The sequence below is a fragment of the Molothrus aeneus genome, unplaced genomic scaffold (assembly GCF_037042795.1).
Source record: "Molothrus aeneus isolate 106 unplaced genomic scaffold, BPBGC_Maene_1.0 scaffold_30, whole genome shotgun sequence".
NCBI lineage: Eukaryota > Metazoa > Chordata > Aves > Passeriformes > Icteridae > Molothrus > Molothrus aeneus.
Genome location: NW_027098964.1, coordinates 1,057,266 through 1,076,082, shown reverse-complemented (window position 1 = coordinate 1,076,082; position 18,817 = coordinate 1,057,266). Strand labels below are relative to the sequence as shown.

At 49.1% G+C, this 18,817-nt stretch overlaps 2 protein-coding genes across 2 annotated transcripts in view; both read right to left on the bottom strand.

The window, feature by feature from the left end:
- Positions 1-2,956, bottom strand: part of GABBR1 (gamma-aminobutyric acid type B receptor subunit 1) — a 33,406-nt gene extending 30,450 nt beyond the window's left edge. The window contains exon 1 of the mRNA XM_066570779.1: positions 2,800-2,956. Coding sequence (XP_066426876.1) covers positions 2,800-2,925 — 126 coding nt within the window. The 5' untranslated portion in view covers positions 2,926-2,956. The remainder of the gene's footprint in view (positions 1-2,799) is intronic.
- An 8,323-nt stretch (positions 2,957-11,279) lies between these two features.
- Positions 11,280-18,486, bottom strand: LOC136570248 (gamma-aminobutyric acid type B receptor subunit 1-like). Its single transcript, XM_066570759.1, has 4 exons — positions 18,402-18,486; positions 15,592-15,703; positions 13,591-13,794; positions 11,280-11,646 (listed from the first exon to the last, which is right to left on the bottom strand). Exons 2-4 carry the CDS (start codon positions 15,701-15,703, stop codon positions 11,537-11,539), a joined length of 426 nt encoding a protein of 141 aa, XP_066426856.1. The 5' UTR covers positions 18,402-18,486; the 3' UTR covers positions 11,280-11,536.
- Between the last annotated feature and the right edge of the window lie 331 nt (positions 18,487-18,817).

The following is an 18,817-nucleotide window of genomic DNA, read 5'->3' as shown; positions in this document are numbered from 1 at the left end:
TTTCACCCCAAATTTCCGTTTTTTCACCCCAAATTTCCGTTTTTCACCCCAAATCTCCTCGCCTCGCTCGTTGATGTTCTCCAACCCCAACTTTCGACCCCAAAACCCCAAATCTTGACCCCAAAACCCCAAAACCCCAAATTCTAACTCCAAAAATCCCAATTTTTGACCCAAAACTTCATTTTTTCGCCCCAAAATCTCCTCACCTTGCTGTCGTAGTGGATGAGGACGCCCCATCCTTCGTTGATGTTCTCCAACCCAAACCCCAAATCTTGACCCCAAATCCCCAAATCTTGACCCGAAATCGCCGATTTTTGACCCAAAACTACTTTGGGATTTGGGGATTTTTGGCCCGAAACCCCAAAATCCCAAATTTTGACCCAAAACCCCAAATTTGGACCCCAAATCCCTCAGCTTGCTGTGGCGGATGAGCGGCGCTCGTTGATGTTCTCCAACCCCAAACTTCTGACCCCAAATCCCCAAATCTTGACCCGAAATCGCCGATTTTTGGCCCAAAACCCCAAAACCCCAAATTTTGACCCAAAACCCCAATTTTTTGACCCAAAATCCCTCACCTTTCCCCTTGCTGCCGTGGCGGATGAGCGGCGCTCGTTGATGTTCTCCAACCCCAACTTTTGACCCCAAATCTTGACCCCACAATCTCAAATCTTGACCATAAAACCCCAAATTTTCACCCTAAAACCCCAAATTTTGACCCTAAAACCCCGGGTTTTTTTCCCAAAACCCCCAAATTTCGCCCCGAATTTCCTGACCTTGCTGTCGTAGTGGATGAGGCGCAGCTCGTAGTCGGGCAGGACGTCCCATCCTTCATTGATGTCCTCCAACCCCAACTTCTGACCCCAAAATCCCAAATCTTGACCCAAAACCTCCGCGTTTTCACCCAAAACTACAATTTTTGACCCAAATCCCAAAATCCCAAATTTTAACCCAAAACCCCAATTTTCTGACCCAAAATCCCTCACCTTTCGCCTTAGCTGTTGTAGTGGATGAGTGGCGCTCGTTGATGTTCTCCAACCCCAACTTTTGACCTCAAACCCCAAATTTTGACCATAAAACCCCAAATTTTGACCCTAAAACCCCGGGTTTTTTTTCCCAAAACTCTGCTTTTTCACCCCAAATTTTCTGACCTTGCTGCCGTAGTGGATGAGCGGCGCTCGTTGATGTTCTCCAACCCCAAACTTCTGACCCCAAATCTTGACCCCCACAACCTCAAAATTTGACCACAAAACCCCAAATTTTGACCCTAAAACCCCGTTTTTTTTCCCAAAACTCCCAAATTTCGCCCCGAATTTCCTGACCTTGCTGTCGTAGTGGATGAGGCGCAGCTCGTAGTCGGGCAGGATGTCGCGGCGCTCGTTGATGTCCTCCAACCCCAAACTTCTGACCCCAAAATCCCAAATCTTGACCCAAAACTTCCGCGTTTTCACCCAGAACTACGATTTTTGACCCAGATCCCAAAATCCCAAATTTTAACCCAAAATCCCAAATTTGGACCCCAAATCCCTCACCTTGCTGTGGCAGATGAGCGGCGCTCGTTGATGTTCTCCAACCCCAAACTTCTGACCCCAAATCTTGACCCCCACAACCCCAAATTTTCACTATAAAACCCCAACTTTTGACCCCAAAACCCCAAACTTTGACCCTAAAACCCCGTTTTTTTTTTCCCAAAACTCCACTTTTTCGCCCCAAATTTTCTGACCTTGCTGCCGTAGTGGATGAGCGGCGCTCGTTGATGTTCTCCAACCCTTGCTCCTCACCCAAAATCTCCGATTTTTGACCCCGAAAAACGCAATTTTTGACCCTAAAACCCCGGGTTTTTTTCCCAAAACCCCCAAATTTCGCCCCGAATTTCCTGACCTTGCTGTCGTAGTGGACGAACGGCGCTTGTTGATGTTCTCCAACCCCAACTTTTGACCCCAAATCTTGACCCTCCAACCCCAAATCTTGACCCTACAACCCCAACTTTTCACTATAAAACCCCAAATTTTGACCCTAAACCCCCAAATTTTTTCCCAAAACCCCCAAATTTCGCCCCGAATTTCCTGACCTTGCTGCCGTAGTGGACGAACGGCGCTCGTTGATGTTCTCCAACCCCAACTTTTGACCCCAAATCTTGACCGCCACAACCTCAAATTTTCACTATAAATCCCCAACTTCTGACCCTAAAACTCCAACTTTTGACCCTAAAACCCCGGTTTTTTTTTCCCAAAACCCCCAAATTTCGCCCCAAATTTTCTGACCTTGCTGCCGTAGTGGATGAGCGGCGCTCGTTGATGTTCTCCAACCCTTGCTCCTCACCCAAAATCTCCGATTTTTGACCCCGAAAAACGCAATTTTTGACCCTAAAACCCCGGTTTTTTTTTCCCAAAACTCCACTTTTTCGCCCCAAATTTTCTGACCTTGCTGCCGTAGTGGACGAGTGGTGCTCGTTGATGTTGTCCAACCCCAAACTTCTGACCCCAAATCTTGACCCCACAACCCCAAATCTTGACCCAACAACCCCAACTTTTCACCATAAAACCCCAACTTTTGACCCTAAAATCCCGGGTTTTTTTCCCAAAATCCCACTTTTTCGCCCCAAATTTTCTGACCTTGCTGTCGTAGTGGATGAGGCGCAGCTCGTAGTCGGGCAGGACGTCCCATCCCTCATTGATGTTCTCCAACCCAAACTTCTGACCCCAAATCCCCAACTTTTGACCCCGAAAAACGCAAATTTTGACCCTAAAACCCCGTTTTTTTTTTCCCAAAACCCCCAAATTTCGCCCCAACTCCTCTGACCTTGCTGTCGTAGTGGATGAGGCGCAGCTCGTAGTCGGGCAGGATGTCGCGGCGCTCGTTGATGTCCTCCAGGGCCATCCTGACGGCCGGCAGGCACGCCTGCCCGCCCGGCCACCCGCCGGACATCGGGAACAGCGCCCCCACGTGGACGGATTTCCTCCCTGCGCCCCCAGCGACCCCAAGAGTGACCCCAAAAGGGCCACGCGGAGCCACGGGGCGGCCGCCGCCTTCGGGGCCATGCTCGGGGCTCACAGCGGGAGGGGCATGGCGGAAATTTGGGGGTTTTTTGGGGGAAATTTGGGGTTTTTGGGGGTTTTTTGGGTTTTTTTTGGGGGGGGTTTGGGGGTTTTTGTGGGTTTTTAGGGGGGGTTGGGGGAGGGGAGAGGGGGGTTTGAGGGGGTTTGGGGTTTTCGAGGAAATTTGGGGTTTTTTTGGGGGGGTTTTGGAAGGGTTGGGGGAGGGGAGAGGGGGTTTGAGGGGGGTTTGGGTTTCCTGAGGGAAATTTGGGGTTTTCGAGGGAAATTTGGGGTTTTTTTGTGGGTTTTTTTGGGAGGGTTGGGGGAAGGGAAAGGGGGGTTTGAGGGGGGTTTGGGGTTTTCGGGGGAAATTTGGGGTTTTTTTTGGGGGGGTTTTGGAAGGGTTGGGGGAGGCGAGAGGGAGAGGGGGGTTTGAGGGGGGTTTGGGGTTTTTGAGGGAAATTTGGGGTTTTCGAGGGAAATTTGGGGTTTTTTGGGGTTATTTTGTGGGGTTTTTGGGAGGGTTGGGGGAGGGGAGAGGGTGAGAGGGGTTTGGGGTTTTCGGGGGAAATTTTGGGGTTTTTGGGGTTTTTTTGGGGGTTTTTAGGGGGTTTTTTTAGGGGGTTTTGGGGTTTTTTGGGGGGGTTTTTGGAAGGGTTGGGGGAGGGGAGAGGGGGTTTGAGGGGGGTTTGGGGTTTTCGAGGGAAATTTGGGGTTTTTGGGGGGTTTTGGAAGGGTTGGGGGAGGCGAGAGGGTGAGGGGGGTTTGGGGTTTTCGGGGGAAATTTGGGGTTTTTGGGGTTTTTTTGGGGTTTTTAGGGGGTTTTGGGGGTTTTTAGGGGGTTTTTTAGGGGGGTTTGGGGGTTTTTTTGGGGGGGGGTTTTGGAAGGGGTTGGGGGAGGGGAGAGGGGGGTTTGAGGGGGTTTGGGGTTTTCGGGGGGAAATTTGGGGTTTTCGAGGGAAATTTGGGGTTTTTTTGTGGGGTTTTTGGGAGGGTTGGGGGAAGGGAGAGGGAGAGGGGGGTTTGGGGTTTTCGGGGGAAATTTGGGGTTTTTTAGGGTTTTTTTGGGGGGTTTTTAGGGGGGATTTTTGGGGTTTTTTTTTTGGTGGGGTTTTTGGAAGGGTTGGGGGAGGGGAGCGGTGATGTCAGAAGGGGGAGGGGAAGGGGAGGGGAGAGGGGGGTTTGAGGGGGGTTTGGGATTTTTCGGGGATTTTGGGGAGAAATGGGGGGAAAAAAAATGGGGAAAAGGGGGAAAAAATTTAGGGGGGAATGAGGGAAAATGAGGGGGGGGAAATGGGGAAATAAAAGAGGGAAAAATGAAGGAGAAATTGGGGGGAAATGAAGGAAAAATGGGGTAAAAATGAGGGGAAAACGAAGGAGAAAATGGGGGGAAAATATGAGGAAAAAAGGGGGGAAAATGAAGGAGAAAATGAGGAAAATTAGGGGAAAATTAGAGGGAAAAATGAGGAAAAATGGAAGGAGATAATGGGGGAAAATTAAGGAGAAAATCGGGGGAAAAATGAGGAAAAATGGGGAGAAATAGGGAAAATAAGAGAGAAAAATGAGGAATAAAATGAGGGGGGGATGGGGAATTATTGGGATGGGGAAAGGGAATTAATGGGGGGAATTAATGGGATGAGGAGGGGAAAAAAACGGGGAAAAAATGGAGAAATGCAGGGAGTGAATGGATGGGATGAGGGAAAGAAAAAAAGGGGGAAAAACCGGGAAAAATCGGGAAAAAAATCGGGATGAGGAGAGGAAAAAATGGAGAAAAATCGGGAAAAAAGGAAAAAAAAATCCGGATAAAAGTGAGGAAAAATCGGGATGAGAAGGGGGGAAAAAAACCGGGAAAAAATGGGGAAAAGTCGGAATAAAATGGGAAAAAATCGGGATGAGGAGGAGAAAAAAATCGGGATTAAATGGAAAAAAATCGGGGAAAAAAAAGAAAAAAATCGGGATTAGGAGGGGCGAAAATGGGGGAAAATCGGGATCAAATGGGAATAAACCGGGAAAAAATCGGGAAAAATTGGAAAAATCGTGGAAAAAACCGGGAAAATCGGGAAAAAATAGGGGAAAAAATGGTAAAAAATCGGGATGAGGGAGGGGAAAAATGGGAAAATCGGGATGAGGGTGGGAAAAAAAGGGAAAAATCGGGAAAAAATCGGGATTTTTTTGGGGGGGGGGAATGGAAAAAACTCGGCGGTAAAAGGGTGGAAAAATGGGAAAAAATCGGGATAAAATGGGCAAAAATCGGGATAAAATGGGGAAAAATCGGGATGAGGAGGAGGAAAAATCGGGAGGGAAAAATGGGAAAAAAGAGGGGAAAAAAATGGAGAAATGGGGGAAAAAAAATAAAAAGCGGGATCGTAAAAAGGATGGGAGGGAGGGGAGGGGGGAGGGGGAGGGAAAATCCCAAAAAAAAAACCCCAAAAAAATGGAGAAAAGGGGAAAGGGGGGGGAGGGGAGGGGGAGAAATTCGGGAATTCGGGGCGGAGAATCCGCGGGGAAGGAGCCGGGGGTGAGGAGGAGGAGGAGGAGGAGGAGGAAGGCTGGGAAATGGAGGAGGAGGAGGAGGAGAGGGACGGGGAGGGGAAGGGGGAGGAGGAGGAGGAGGAGGAGGAGGAGCGAGGAAGGCTGGGAAAGGGAGGAGGAGGAGGAAGAGGGAGGAAGAGGAGGGAGAAGAAAGCTGGGAAATGGAGGAGGAGGAGGAGCGAGGAAGGCCGGGAGGGAAGAGGAGGAGGAGGAGGAGGGAGATGAAGGCTGGGAAAGGGAGGAGGAGGAGGACGGAGATGGGGGGAGGAAGAGGAGGAGGAGGAGGAGGAGGAGGGAGAAGAAGGCTGGGAAATGGAGGAAGAGGAGGAGGAAGAGGAGGAGCGAGGAAGGCTGGGAGGAAGAGGAGGAGGAGGAGGAGGGCGATGAAGGCTTAAAAAAAGGAGGAGGGAGAGGGGAGGAAGAGGAGGGAGATGAGGAGGAGGAAGATGAGGAATGAAGGAAGAGGAGGGAGATGAAGGCTGGGAAATGGAGGAGGAGGAGGAGGAGGAAGAGGAGGGGGAGGGGCCCTGGGGGGGGGTTGGGGGAGGGGCGGGGACTCACCTGAGGGGGGGCGATGAGCTGTGGGGGGGAGGGGAAACTGAGTCACACACAGAGAGACCCCAAAATGCCGGAAATTCAGCCCAAAAAAATCCCAGAAATTCACCCCAAAAATCCCCCCGAAAAAAATCCCAGAAATTCACCCAAAAAAAATCCCAGAAATTCACCCAAAAAATCCCCCCAAAAAGTCCCAGAAATTCCCCCCAAAAAATCCCAGAAATTCACCCCAATAAAATCCCAGAAATCCCCCAAAAATCCCCCCCCAAAAATCCCAGAAATTCCCCCCAAAAAAATCCCAGAAATTCACCCCAAAAAAAATCCCAGAAATTCCCCCCAAAAAATCCCAGAAATTCACCCCAATAAAATCCCAGAAATTCCCCCCAAAAAAGTCCAGAAATTCCCCCCAAAAATCCCAGAAATTCACCCCCAAAAAATCCCAGAAGTTCACCCCCAAAAATCCCAGAAATTCCCCCCAAAAATCCCAGAAATTCACCCCCAAAAAATCCCAGAAATTCACCCCAAAATATCCCAGAGATTCCCCCCAAAAAGTCCCAGAAATTCCCCCCAAAAAATCCCAGAAATTCCCCGCAAAAATTCCTCCCAAAAATCCCAGAAATTCCCCCCCAAAATTCCCAGAAATTCCCCCCAAAAAAATCCCAGAAATTCCCCCCCAAAAAATTCCCAGAAATCCCAAAAAAACTTCCCAAAAATTCCCCCTAAAAATGCCAGAAATCCCAAAAAACCAAAACTCAGAAATTCCCCCCAAAATCTTCCCAGAATTCCCCCCAAAAAAATTCCCCCAGGGGAAACTGAGTCACACGGAGAGAGCCCAAAATCCCAGAAATTCCCCCAAAAATCCCAGAAATCCCCCCCCCAAAAATATCCCCAAAATCCCCCCCAAAACAAATCCCAGAAATCCAAAAAAATCCTCTCCAAAAATCCCAAAAATTCCCCACAGAAATCCCAAAAAAAATCCCAGAAATTCCCCCCCAAAACCCCAAATCGCCCCCAAAATATCCCAGAATTTTCCCCCCAAAAATCCCAGAAATCCTCCCCAAAAATTCCCTCAGGGGAAACCGAGTCACACAGAGAGACCCCAAAATCCCAGAAATTCCCAAAAAACCCTCAAAAAACCCCCCCAAAAACCCCAAAACCCCATAAAAAGCCCCAAACCCCAAAGCCCAAAAACCCCAAAATCCCAAACTCCAAAACCCCAAAACTTCCACTCCAAAAAAACCCCCAAAAAAACCTCGAAACCCCCCAAAAATCCCCCCCAAAAACCCCCCAAAAAACCCCAAAACCCCATAAAAAGCCCCAAAATCCCCAAAACCCCATAAAAAGCCCCAAAACCCCAAAATCCCCCAAACCCCAAAAACCCCAAAACCCCAAACTCCAAAACCCCAAAACTCCCAAAACTTCCAACCCAAAACCCCCAAAAAACCCTCAAAAAACCTCAAAACCCCCCCCAAAAATCCCCAAAAAACCCCAAAAAAACCCCCAAAAAAACCCCCAAAACCCCATAAAAAGCCCCAAAACCCCCAAAACCCCATAAACAGCCCCAAAACTGACGCAGGCACTGGGGCTTGGGGTGGCTCCAGCGGCCGCTCTTGGTGCAGTTGCTGCGGGCTGAGCCCCAAACCCCAAAAACCCCAAAACCCCAAAAACCCCAAAAAACCCAAAATTCCCAAATCCAAATTCCCCAATCCTGAACCTCAAATCTCCCAAATCCCCAAACCCCAAAATCCCCAAAATCCCCAAAAACCCCAAAACCCATCACCCCAAAAACCCCAAAATCGTCATAAACCCCACAAAACCTCAATCCCAACCCTAAACCCCAAACCCACAAACCCCAAACCCCCAAAACCCCAAAACCCCAAATCCCAAAACCCCAAAACCTCAAAACCCCAAAAACCCCCAAAACCCCAAACCCCAAAACCCCAAAACCCCAAATCCCAAAACCCCAAAACCTCAAAACCCCAAAAACCCCCAAAACCCCAAACCCCAAAACCCCAAATCCCAAAACCCCAAAACCTCAAAACCCCAAAAACCCCCAAAACCCCAAACTCCAAAACCCCAAAACTTCCACTCCAAAACCCCCCAAAAAAACCAAAAAACCCAAAAAAAACCCTCAAAAAACCCCCAAAAAACCCCCAAAACCCCAAAACCCCATAAAAACACCAAAATCCCTGAAACCTCAAAAACCCCAAACTCCAAAACCCCAAAACTTCCACTCCAAAAAACCCCCAAAAAAACCTCAAAACCCCCCCCAAAAATCCCCAAAAAAACCCCAAAAAACCCCAAAACCCCCAAAACCCCATAAAAAGCCCCAAAACCCCCAAAACCCCATAAACAGCCCCAAAACTGACGCAGGCACTGGGGCTTGGGGTGGCTCCAGCGGCCGCTCTTGGTGCAGTTGCTGCGGGCTGAGCCCCAAACCCCAAAAACCCCAAAACCCCAAAAACCCCAAAAAACCCAAAAACCCCAAAACCCCAAAAACCCCAAACTCCAAAAACCCCAAAAACCCCAAAAACCCCAAAAACCCCAAAACCCCAAATTCCACAGACCCCAAAAACCCCAAAAACTCCAAATCCCAACTGCAGGAACATCACAAGAACCTTCTCAGAAGATCTCAAAACCCCAAATACCCCCCAAAAAAACCCCCAAAAAACCCCAAAAAACCCCAAAACCCCATAAAAAGCCCCAAAATCCCCAAAACCCCATAAACAGCCCCAAAACTGACGCAGGCACTGGGGCTTGGGGTGGCTCCAGCGGCCGCTCTTGGTGCAGTTGCTGCGGGCTGAGCCCCAAACCCCAAAAACCCCAAAACCCCAAAAACCCCAAACCCCAAAACCCCAAAAACCCCAAAAAACCCAAAACCCCCAAACCCCCAAATTCCACAGACCCCAAAAACCCCAAAAACCCCAAAAACCCCAAAACCCCCAAAACCCCAAATTCCACAGACCCCCAAAAACCCCAAAAACCCCAAACTCCAAAAACCCCAAAAACCCCAAAAACCCCAAAAAACCCAAAACCCCAAAAACCCCAAAAAACCCAAAACCCCCAAACCCCCAAATTCCACAGACCCCCAAAAACCCCAAAAACCCCAAACTCCAAAAACCCCAAAAACCCCAAAAACCCCAAAAACCCCAAAAACCCCAAAAACCCCAAAAAACCCAAAACCCCAAAAACCCCAAATTCCACAGACCCCAAAACCCCCAAATCCCAACTGCAGAACATCACAAGAACCTTCTCAGAAGATCTCAAAACCCCAAATACCCCACAAAAAAAAAACCAAAAAAAAACCCCAAAAAACCCAAAAAAACCCCAAAACCCCATAAAAAGCCCCAAAACCCCCAAAACCCCATAAACAGCCCCAAAACTGACGCAGGCACTGGGGCTTGGGGTGGCTCCAGCGGCCGCTCTTGGTGCAGTTGCTGCGGGCGGCGCCCACCAGGCGGAAGCCGGGCTGGCAGGAGAACCTGGCCCAGGTGCCCTCCACGGGGACCCTCTCCATGTCCCCCGCGGCCACCTGCCCGTTCTCCAGGCTCAGGTGGGACTTGGGACACGTCCGCACTGCGGGGACATCGCGGGGGCGGGCGTCAGGGTGGTGGTGGCCCCCAAAATGGACCTTGGGTGGTGGCCCCCAAAATGGACGTTGGGTGGTGGCCCCCAAATCCACGTTGAACTTCAAAATGGGCATTGGACAACCCAAAATGGACGTGGGGTGGTGGCCCCAACGTGGACGTTGGGTGGTGGCCCCAAAATCAACGTTGGTGAACTTCAAAACGGGCATTGGAGAACCCAAAATGGACGTTGGGTGGTGTCCCCAAAATGGACGTGGGGTGGTGGCCCCAAAGTGGACATTGAGATATGGTGGCCCCCAAAGTGGACGTTGGGTGGTGGCCCCAAAATCAACGTTGGTGAACTTCAAAACGGGCATTGGTGAAGCTCAAAGTGGACGTTGGGTGGTGGCCCCCAAAATGGACATTGGTGAACCTCAAAATGGATGTTGGGTGGTGACCCCAAAATGGACGTTGGTGAACCCAAAATGGGCGTTGGGTAGTGGCCCCAAAATGGACGTTGGGTGGTGGCCCCAAAATGGACGTGGGGTGGTGGCCCCAGAGTGGATGTTGAGATATGGTGGCCCCCAAAATGGACATTGGTGAACCCAAAGTGGACGTTGGGTGGTGGCCCCAAAATCGACGTTGGTGAACTTCAAAACGGGCATTGGAGAACCCAAAATGGACGTGGGGTGGTGTCCCCAAAATGGACGTGGGGTGGTGGCCCCAAAGTGGACATTGAGATATGGTGGCCCCCAAAGTGGACGTTGGGTGGTGGCCCCAAAATCAACGTTGGTGAACTTCAAAACGGGCATTGGTGAAGCTCAAAGTGGATGTTGGGTGGTGGCCCCCAAAATGGACATTGGTGAACCTCAAAATGGACGTTGGGTGGTGACCCCAAAATGGACGTTGGTGAACCCAAAATGGGCGTTGGGTAGTGGCCCCAAAATGGACGTTGGGTGGTGGCCCCAAAATGGACGTGGGGTGGTGGCCCCAGAGTGGATGTTGAGATATGGTGGCCCCCAAAATGGACATTGGTGAACCCAAAGTGGACGTTGGGTGGTGGCCCCAAAATCAACGTTGGTGAACTTCAAAACGGGCATTGGTGAACCCAAAGTGGACGTGGGGTGGTGACCCCAAAATGGACGTGGGGTGGTGGCCCCAAAGTGGACATTGAGATATGGTGGCCCCCAAAGTGGACGTTGGGTGGTGGCCCCAAAATCAACGTTGGTGAACTTCAAAACGGGCATTGGTGAAGCTCAAAGTGGACGTTGGGTGGTGGCCCCCAAAATGGACATTGGTGAACCTCAAAATGGACGTTGGGTGGTGACCCCAAAATGGACGTTGGTGAACCCAAAATGGGCGTTGGGTAGTGGCCCCAAAATGGACGTTGGGTGGTGGCCCCAAAATGGACGTGGGGTGGTGGCCCCAGAGTGGATGTTGAGATATGGTGGCCCCCAAAATGGACATTGGTGAACCCAAAGTGGACGTTGGGTGGTGGCCCCAAAATGGACGTTGGGTGGTGGCGTCAGAAATGGGCATTGGTGAACCCCAAAGTGGATGTGAGGTGGTGGCCCCAAAATGGACGTTGAGATATGGTGGCCCCCAAAATGGACATTGGGTGGTGGCCCCCAAAGTGGATGTTGAGATATGGTGGCCCCCAAAACGGACGTTGGGTGGTGGCCCCCAAAATGGCCATTGGTGAACCCCAACGTGGACGTTGGGTGGTGGCCCCAAAATGGATGTTGGGTGGTGGCTTCAAAAATGGGCATTGGTGAACCCAAATTGGATGTGGGTGGTGGCCCCAAAGTGGACGTTGGTGAACCCCAACGTGGACGTTGGGTGGTGGCTTCAAAATGGACGTTGAGATATGGTGGCCCCAAAGTGGATGTGGGGTGGTGGCCCCAAAGTGGTCACCTGGCCGTTCTCCAGGCTCAGGTGGGACTTGGGACACGTCCGCACTGCGGGGACATCGGGGGGGCGGGCGTCAGGGTGGTGGTGACCCCAAAATGGACCTTGGGTGGTGGCTTCAAAATGGGCATTGGAGAACCCAAAATGGACGTTGGGTGGTGGCCCCAAAATGGACGTTGGGTGGTGGCCCCCAAAATCAACATTGGAGAACCCAAAATGGATGTTGGGTGGTGGCCCCAAAATGGACGTTGAGTGGTGGCCCCAAAATCCACATTGGTGAACTTCAAAACGGGCATTGGTGAAGCTCAAAGTGGACGTTGGGTGGTGGCCCCAAAATGGACATTGAGATATGGTGGCCCCCAAAATGGACGTTGGGTGGTGGCTTCAAAATGGGCATTGGAGAACCCAAAATGGATGTGGCATGGTGGCCCCAAAATCAACGTTGGTGAACTTCAAAACGGGCATTGGTGAACCCCAAAGTGGACGTGGGGTGGTGGCCCCAAAGTGGACATTGAGATATGGTGGCCCCCAAAATGGACATTGAGTGGTGGCCCCCAAAATCAACATGGGGTGGTGGCCCCAAAATGGGCATTGGTGGACCCCAGAGTGGTCATCTGGCCGTTCTCCAGGCATGGTCATCATGGTGTTAGCCATGGTCACAGTGATGGGCACCGTGATGGACACGGTGATGGTCAAGTGATGGTCACGGCCATGGTCATGGCCGAGGTGATGGCGATGGTCATGGTGGTCATGGCCGAGGTGATGGCGATGGTCATGGTGGTCATGGTCAAGGTGATGGTGATGGCCAAGGTGATGGTGGCCAAAGTGATGATGATGGTCAAGCTCAGGGTGATGATGGGATGGAGACATTGGTGGGATGGGGACAAGATGAGGACATTGATGGGATGGAGACATGATGGAGACATTGATTGGATGGGAACTTCAATGGGATGGAGACATTGATGGGACGGAGACAAGATGGAGATGGTGGTGGGATGGTGACAATGATGGGATAAGAACCTTGATGGGATGGAGATGGTGGGATGGTGACAAGATGGAGACGTTGATGGGATGGAGACAAGACGGAGACATTGATGCAACGAGGACCTTCATGGGATGGAGACGTTCATGAGTGAGAACCTTCATGGGATGGAGACATTGATGGGATGGAAAGAAGATGGAGATGTTGATGAGATGGTGACATTGATGAGATGTTGACAAGATGGGGACGTTGATGGGACGGTGACATTGATGGAGACATTGATGAGACGAGAACCTTCATGAGATGAAGACGTTCATGGAAGGAGAACCTTCCATGGGATGGAGACGTTGATGGGACGGCGACAAGATGGGGACATCGAGGAGATGAGGACCTTGATGGGATGGGGACAGTGATGGGATGGTGACAAGATGGAGACGTTGATGGGATGGTGACATTGATGGGGACATTGATGGGATGGTGACAACGATGAAGACATCGATGCAACGAGGACCTTCATGAGATGGAGACATTCATGGAACGAGAACCTTCATGGGATGGAGACAATGACGGGATGGTGACAATGATGGAGATGTTGATGAGATGGAGACAAGATGGGGACATCGAGGAGATGAGGACCTTGATGGGATGGGGACGGTGACAATGATGGAGACGTCGATGGGATGGTGACAAGATGGGGACATTGATGGGATGGTGACAAGATGAAGACATTGATGAGATGATGTCAAGATGGAGATGTTGATGGGATGGAGATGTTGATGGGGACATCGAGGAGATGAGGACCTTGATGGGATGGGGACAGTGATGGGATGGTGACATTGATGGGGACATTGACGGGATGGTGACAACGATGAAGACATCGATGAGACAAGAACCTTCCATGGGATGGAGACGTTGGTGGGACGACGACATGGATGGAGACGTTGACGGGGTGGGAACTGCTATGGGGTGAGACGGGACATGAGGGCGAAGGTGACACCTCGGTGGCACTCACGGCAGCGGCTGGGGTGGCCCATGGCCGTCCAGGTGCCGTCGCGCTGGCACTTGCGCACCTTGGGCCCCACGATCTCGCGCTCGGGCCGGCACACGTACTCGATCTCGTAGTCGAAGGGCAGGAACCGGACGCTCTGGACCTCGTCCGGCGTCAGCCCCCGGTAGCGGATCCCCCCGTCCCGCGGAGGGTGGATGATCTGGCAGCCTGGGGACACCAAAAGACTGGAGTTTGGGGGACAAAAAAAAATCGTGGGGTTGGGGGACACAAAAGTTTCGGGGTTGGGGACGGAGTTACGGGGTTGGAGGCTCCATAAAACGTGGGGTTGGCCCCAAAAATGCTAAAATTAGGGTTCTGGACATCGAAAGGATTGGGATGGAGGACACCAAAAAATGTGGGGTTGGGGACACCAAAAATCACGGGATTGACCCGAAAATTTCGGGGTTGGGGATGGAGTTACGGGGTTGGAGGCTCCATAAAACGTGGGGTTGGCCCAGAAAATGCTAAAATTAGGGTTCTGGACATCGAAAGGATTGGGATGGAGGACACCAAAAATGTGGGGTTGGGGATGGAAATTTTGGGGTTGGGGATGGAGTTATGGGGTTGGAGACTCCAAAAAACGTGGGGTTGGGGACGAAAATGTGGGATTTGGGGTTGGGGGACACCAAAAAATGTGGGGTTGGGGACACCAAAAAATTTGGGATCGGCCCCAAAACTTTGGGACTGGGGACACCAAAAATGTTGAGATTGGCCCCAAAACTTTGGGATTGGGGACACGGAAAGATTTGGGACTTGGGGACACCAAAAAATGTGGGATTGGCCCCAAAATGTTGAGATTGGCCCCAAAACTTTGGGATTGGCCCCAAAACGTTGGGATTGGGGACACTGAAAGATTTGGGACTGGGGACACCAAAAAATGTGGGATTGGCCCCAAAATGTTGGGATTGGCCCAAAACTTTGGGATTGGCCCCAAAATGTTGGGATTGGCCCCAAAACTTTGGGATCGGGGACACGGAAAGATTTGGGATTGGGGACACCAAAAAATGTGGGATTGGCCCCAAAATGTTGGGATTGGCCCAAAACTTTGGGATTGGCCCCAAAATGTTGGGATTGGCCCCAAAATGTTGAGATTGGCCCAAAACTTTGGGATTGGGGACACTGAAAGATTTGGGACTTGGGGACACCAAAAGAAGTGGGATTGGCCCCAAAATGTTGAGATTGGCCCAAAACTTTGGGATTGGCCCCAAAACTTTGGGATTGGGGACACGGAAAGATTTGGGACTGGGGACACCAAAAAATGTGGGATTGGCCCCAAAACGTTGGGATTGGCCCCAAAACTTTGGGATTGGGGACACGGAAAGATTTGGGACTTGGGGACACCAAAAAATGTGGGATTGGCCCCAAAACGTTGGGATTGGCCCCAAAACGTTGGGATTGGGGACACTGAAAGATTTGGGACTTGGGGACACCAAAAGAAGTGGGATTGGCCCAAAATGTTGAGATTGGCCCCAAAATGTTGAGATTGGCCCAAAACTTTGGGATTGGCCCCAAAACTTTGGGATTGGGGACACGGAAAGATTTGGGACTTGGGGACACCAAAAAATGTGGGATTGGCCCCAAAACGTTGGGATTGGCCCCAAAACTTTGGGATTGGCCCCAAAACTTTGGGATTGGCCCCAAAATGTTGGGATTGGCCCCAAAACTTTGGGATTGGGGACACTGAAAGATTTGGGACTTGGGGACACCAAAAGAAGTGGGATTGGCCCCAAAATGTTGAGATTGGCCCAAAACTTTGGGATTGGCCCCAAAACTTTGGGATTGGGGACACGGAAAGATTTGGGACTGGGGACACCAAAAAATGTGGGATTGGCCCCAAAACGTTGGGATTGGCCCCAAAACGTTGGGATTGGGGACACGGAAAGATTTGGGACTGGGGACACCAAAAAATGTGGGATTGGCCCCAAAACTTTGGGATTGGCCCCAAAACTTTGGGATTTTCGGTACCTTCGGTGAGGTTGATGTGGACGGCGCCGCGGGCGGAGCTGGGGAGGAGCAGCAGCAGCAGCAGCAGCAGAGGGGACAGAGGGGACAGAGGGGACAGAGGCGGCGGTGGCATCTGGGGACAGGAAAGGGACAAATGTGACAGAAATCCCACAGGGGACACCCCAAAAATGGGGACAAATCCTATAAAAATCCCATTGGGGACACCCCAAAAATGGACAAACCCCAAAAGTGACACTGATCCTATAGGGGACACCCCAAAAGTGACACTGATCCTATAGGGGACACCCCAAAAATAACACAGATCCTATGGGGGAAAAATCCCACAGGGGACACCCCAAAAATGGGGACAAATCCTATTGGGGACACCCCAAAAATGGGTGAAATCCTATAAAAATCCCATTGGGGACACCCCAAAAATGGACAAACCCCAAAAGTGACACAGATCCTATAAGGGAAAAATCCTATAGGGGACACCCCAAATATGGGGACAAATCCTATAAGGGACACCCCAAATATGGGTGAAATCCTATAGGGGACACCCCAAATGTGACACTGATCCTATAAGGGACACCCCAAAAATGGAGACAAATCTTACAAAAATCCTATTGGGGACACCCCAAAAATGGGGCAAACTCCAAAAGTGACACAGATCCTATAGGGGACACCCCAAAAATAACACAGATCCTATGGGGGAAAAAATCCCACAGGGGACACCCCAAAAATGGGGACAAATCCTATTGGGGACACCCCAAAAATGGACAAACCCCAAAAGTGACACTGATCCTATAAGGGAAAAATCCTATAGGGGACACCCCAAAAATGGGGACAAATCCTATAGGGGACACCCCAAAAGTGACACAAATCCCATAAAAATCCTATAAGGGACTCCATTATTATTATTATTATTATTATTATTATTATTATTATTATTATTATTATTATTATTATTATTATTATCAATTAAATTATTAAATTTATTAATGAATTAATTAAAATATATTTATATTATTATTAAATTAAATTATTATTTAAAATCATTATTAAATGAAATTATTAAATTATTATTAAATTTATTATTAAATTCATTAAATTTATATCATTATTAAATTAAATTATTAAATTATTATTAAATTAGTGAACTTATTAAATTATTAAATTTATATTATTATTAAATTATTATTAAATTATTGTTATTAAAATTTATTATTATTAAAAATTGTTATTTAAAAATCCCATTTTCCTCCCCCCGTTTTAATTTGAAATTTCAATTTTAAAATTCAAATTTATTGATAAAAATTAATTAAATTAAATTGAGATTAATTTAGTTTTAAAAATTAAATTTAGTTTTTTTTTTTTTTTTAATTGGAATTTTCCTGGTTTTAAATTTTGGGATTTTGCCCAATTTTTTATTTAATTCTGATTTTATTTCTTTTGAATTGAAAAAAAAAAATTAATGTAATTAATTAATAATTATTAAATGAATTAAATTTTCCCAAATTTTTATTTCCCCTCCTTTAATTAACCAACCCCTAATTAACCCCCAAATCAATTATTAATTATTAAATAAGGAATTAATAATTATTTATTCTAAAATTAATTATTATAAAACAATTAATTATTAGTTAATAAGCAAATATTAAATTGATTTTCCCCAATTTTTAATTTTCATGTCTTTAATTAAGCAACCCCTAATTAACCCCTGAAACAATTAAGAAGTAATTAGGAATTAATTAATAATTATTTAATGTAAATCATTAAATGAAAATTTCTACAACTTTAATTAACCCATACCTAATTAACCCCTAAACCAATTAATCATTAGCAATGATTAATTAATAATTATTAGGCAATTAATTAGTAATTGTAGTTTAATTAATTAATAATTATTAAATAAAATTCAATTTTTCCAATTTGAATTTCCCCTCCCCCACCTCTGCAAACCTTCCCTAATTAATCCTCATTTGCATAATCCTGATTAAACCCTGCTGGGGGGAGGGGTAACAACGTGGCCACACCCCCTTTTGGGCCACGCCCCCAAAAGAGGAAAAACAGTGATAAATTTGGGGGCGGGGCCCAAAATGGAGGGGGCGGGGCCAATATTTGAGGGTAGGAATTGGGGGCGGGGCCTGAAATGTGGGAGGGGCCTCAAAAATTGAGGGTGGGGTCTCAAAATTGGGGGAGGGGGTCTCTAAGAATTGGGGGAGGGGTCCTCCAAACTTGGCCCCTCCCCCTCCAAATTTGGGACCCCAATTATTGAGACCCCGCCCCCAATTTCTGAGATCCCTCCCCCAATTTCTGGGACCCTTCCCCCAATTTTTCAGACCCCTCCCACCATTTTAGCCCCTCCCCCAATTTCTGAGACCCTCCCCCAATATTTGCCCCTCCCCAAATTCTGAGGCCCCTCCCCAAATTCTGAGACCCCTCCCCCATTTTTTGGGACCCCTCCCCCCATTTTAGCCCCTCCCCCAATTATTTCTGAGACCCCTCCCCCAATTTCTGCCCCTCCCCCCACTCTGGGACCCCTCCCCCAATTTCTGTGACCCCTCCCACCATTTTAGCCCCTCCCCCAAATTTTATGAGACCCCACCCCCAATTTCTGAGACCCCTCCCCCCATTCTGAGACCCCTCCCCAATTTCTGCCCCTCCCCCCAACCCCAACCCCCCCCTTTCAATTTTTCCCACCCCTCCCCCACTCCAAACCCCCCCCTCCCCCCCCCCAAATATTCGCGACCCCTCCCCCCCCCCCCACCAAAATCAACCCCAAAATTTGGGGAGGGGGCGTTGGGGGTGGGGGAGGGGCCCTTCCTTACCTTGCCCGATCTTCCCAAAATTCCGGCAAAAAATCCCCAAAAAAAAAAAATCCCAAAACGAGGGGGGGGGGGAGGGGAGGGGATCCCCCTCAAAATTCTCAAATTTTGGGGTTTTTGGGGGTTTTTTTTGGGGGGGGGGGGGTCCCGTGGATATTCCCACGGGTGGGGGAGGGGCGAGATGCGAAAAAATGCCGGGAAAAAAAAAAAAGAGAGAAATAAATACACGGGAAAAAATTAAATACAAAAATAAATTAAAAATTTGGGGGAGGGGATTTGGGGGTTTTTGGGGGGGTGGGGGAGGGGCCGGGAGGAAATTTTTTGGGGTTTTCCGGCCGAAAATTTGGGGGATTTTGGGGTTTTTTTGGGGGGGTTTCGGAGGCTTTCGGGAGGGGCCTCGGGCTCGGGAATCACCGGCG

Bases quoted from the DNA above. Each gene is read 5' to 3' on its own strand.
- LOC136570248 (XM_066570759.1), bottom strand. From the start codon at position 15,703: ATGCCACCGCCGCCTCTGTCCCCTCTGTCCCCTCTGTCCCCTCTGCTG. The intron at 13,795-15,591 runs GTACCGAAAATC...TGGTGTCCCCAG, and splicing joins CCACATCAACCTCACCGAAG to GCTGCCAGATCATCCACCCT. The intron at 11,647-13,590 runs GTGAGTGCCACC...ATGTCCCCGCAG, and splicing joins GGGCCACCCCAGCCGCTGCC to TGCGGACGTGTCCCAAGTCC.